The following is a 3,066-nucleotide window of genomic DNA, read 5'->3' as shown; positions in this document are numbered from 1 at the left end:
ATACACTGCTTTCACCAAACTTTATGAATCTGCCAAAACCGTTCTTAATAAATATTAAGAGTAGATACGATTTTTTCCAGTAATACTGAATTTTGTGAGTTTTCCTGGACAAGTGTTTAAAATAAACAGGAAGAAGTTGTTCACTTCTTCAGTAACCCATGATATTTATTAAAGGTATTTTGATTAGATAAATGTCAATATCACCACACATGTCATCTACTCGGATTTTGATGCTTTAATGGGGGCGTAGCACAAGCAATCACTACTTATAAAATAAAACACGTATTTTGGGGGTTTGACAAATACTTTCCATTGTAAATTTAAAACAACTTTAAAAAAGAATCCCAACGACTACATAATACTGATTTAAGTTCAACCTTTATCAGATTTTCCACTTTATCCTGCAAGAGAACATGGAGAAAACCACTTTGCTACCAGACTTGTTAATGCGATAAAGAACACTGGAAGCAGGAAACTATTATTTATACACACAGTTCTGCAGTCATCATCACGAAACGTTTTGAAAATCGTTGAGGTAACAATCTAAACTAAATATGATGTTCCGTTAACTATTCTGACAGGATTTAGAGGCTGAGTGGTTTATGCTTAATTCCCCACCACCACTCATACCGCTGCCAACCCTTAAAAACACATTAGACAATAACAATAGCAATATTCAAAAAAGCACGACCCGTTCTGAAGAACAGAAACTCTCTAGCACAGAGACACCACATAGGAAGGAGTGGATTCCCTTGGAAGTAAGAATCAATTAGCTTGCAGCTGCTTAAGGAACTTTCTCTTTCTTCTTTGGTGGAGAATCTATTCTATTCGGATTCTCCACTCCATTTTCTGTGCCTTTTCTCGCCCTGGACCGTCTCTTCCTTCCGCAAACATGAAGGTTCGCATCTTCTAACCATCTCTGAAGCCAGACGGTAGTCAAGGTCCATGTTATGTACACCTGGATACTGCAACTCGAGGAGAGAACAGCGATTTTAGCTGCCAGCACATTGACATTACCAGAGAGAGCATTGCCATTCCGATTTGTCCCGGCCAAGTGAAGCCCTACTGTAACCACCGAGACAATCAATGTCACGAGTCTCCCGGATATAAACACGATAGGCCACAGAGACAACCCTTTCTGGTACCGCTCATCACCAAAGTAAAGCAGGCTGCACACGCTGGAGAGAAGCTCCACAGCGTAGTGTAGCATCAGCAGCAGCAGGCCCAGGTGGTTCAAGTACAAGAGATAGGCGCCACCAATGTGGAAGAGGTGGAGGCCAATGTAGATGAGCTGACCCGGGATATCTTGCTTCCTGACTTTCTGGAAGTAGAGCTCTGGGAAACTATGAAACCAGTAAGCCAACTGTGAGATGTAGAAAAATTTCATCTGAAATGTCATCATGTTGTGGGGCTGAGACTTCCACAAGAGTGTGGGGTCTGACAGGCAGTTCTCAGAGGCCAGAATGATCATACCCCAGATCCCGGACACTATATAGAACACACTCAGCTGCCCGGCTTCATTCAGTTTGTTTTGTTTGCCTTTGGTGAGCTGCAGTCTCCTACTGAGCTTATCTAGCACATACTCCTGAATGGTGGCGTGGATGATGATGGCCACCAGCATGTAGAAGAACACCGTGGCCAGATCTTTGACCCCATAATGGTACAGGGTCCTGGACCCGGAGGGCAGCCCTTCCGCTGGGACAACGACTCCATGCTGCAGAGTGAGGAACACGATCGACATCTCGGCGGTGCCCTCGAACATAAGCCCCAGCACGAAGAACATGCCCACACAGGAGACCATATCCGCGTGGTTCTGCACCATGAATTCGTGGCTCAGCACCGGGGGGTTCCTGGCGTTCTTCTTGCGGAGCCCCATGCCGCGGTACTCACTGGTACTCACCGGCCGCCACCGCTGATCACTGCGCCGCTCCCAGCGCCGGGCTCCCCATCACCGCCCGTCTGCCGCCCAGGGTCGCAGCCGCTGCCGACCGATCAATCAAAGGCTGGGACCGCGTAGGCCGAGCATGCGCACAGGGGCTGCGGAGGCAGGAAAGGAAATCGAGCGCCGCGCCCCTGCCCCGCAGGCCCGGGTGCGAGCGCGGATTTGCCGCACCGATCGCCGCCGCCCACCCGCGGGAGCCGGAGGGGCTTCCCAGGAACTGGGAAATCTGGTGCCACTGTCACTGCCATTGCCATCATCACCATGGCAACACAGCAGCGAGCTCCCTAGTGGTCTCTACTGATATCTTAGGAATCTCACCTTCCCTTGAGGGGCTGGTGCTGCCTCTGTCTCTCTGTCTTTTCCTCCTTTTCCCCCACCCACCTCTTTGTGACACACAAGCTAAAGCAGGAGCTCCTAACACCATGCCTGCCATTATCACATGTCTAGTAAATGCCAGTAGCCATGATTTAAATCCTGGGTGGAACCAGAGTATTCTCAGCGCTGTATTGTGCTGTCTCTATGTTAAATCAGTCAAACCTGGCAAGGCCAGTACGAAGAAGCAGTTTTGAAAATAATGCTATTAGAACAAAAATGGCTGTGGAGGTGCTAGCTAACTGTATTAAAAGTCCGTAAGACAGTGGGAAGTAGAGATCTAGCAGGTCCTTGGCTACAAAACAAGACTTCACTCGGACAGACATGAATCTAAGGGTTCATTTGTCTGTGTGTAACGTTTTTAGCTTATGTTAAATTTCACTTTAAAGAAAAGCCATGTTATTATCTTTGTCAACAGAAGTTTTATGACAGTTTTCAAATAACACTGATAATGGAGAATGAATTTCTTGTCCTTTATCTGTCATATGAGTGTAAAATCCTTATGGATAGGAATGATGGGTGAAATTATAAAGTATGCACTTCAGAAGAATAACGCTACAGGCCTTTTTAAAAAAGAAATAAAGCGTTTATTGTTAGAGTGCTGAGATTTATCATCATCCTTCAGTTCTCTACTTGGCATAGCTGAGTATAAATAGAACCTTGTTTATTTAGCTTGAAGATTGTATCAATAGAAGTATCTTGGGTTTTCCAGAGGAAAACACGGTTTGTTATGGGGAGTGTTCTTGAATTAA

General features: G+C 45.9%; 1 protein-coding gene across 1 annotated transcript; it reads right to left on the bottom strand.

Moving 5' to 3' along the window:
- Positions 1 to 220: 220 nt before the first annotated feature.
- Tram1l1 (translocation associated membrane protein 1 like 1) lies at positions 221 to 2,031 on the bottom strand. Its single transcript, XM_021196334.2, has one exon. It carries the CDS (start codon positions 1,874 to 1,876, stop codon positions 785 to 787), a length of 1,092 nt encoding a protein of 363 aa, XP_021051993.1. The 5' UTR covers positions 1,877 to 2,031; the 3' UTR covers positions 221 to 784.
- Positions 2,032 to 3,066: the final 1,035 nt, after the last annotated feature.

Source organism: Mus pahari, chromosome 4, assembly GCF_900095145.1.
Source record: "Mus pahari chromosome 4, PAHARI_EIJ_v1.1, whole genome shotgun sequence".
Lineage (NCBI taxonomy): Eukaryota > Metazoa > Chordata > Mammalia > Rodentia > Muridae > Mus > Mus pahari.
Note: the sequence above shows the minus strand (reverse complement) of the source record. Positions and strands in the feature narration are given on the sequence as shown.

Bases quoted from the DNA above. Each gene is read 5' to 3' on its own strand.
- Tram1l1 (XM_021196334.2), bottom strand. From the start codon at position 1,876: ATGGGGCTCCGCAAGAAGAACGCCAGGAACCCCCCGGTGCTGAGCCAC.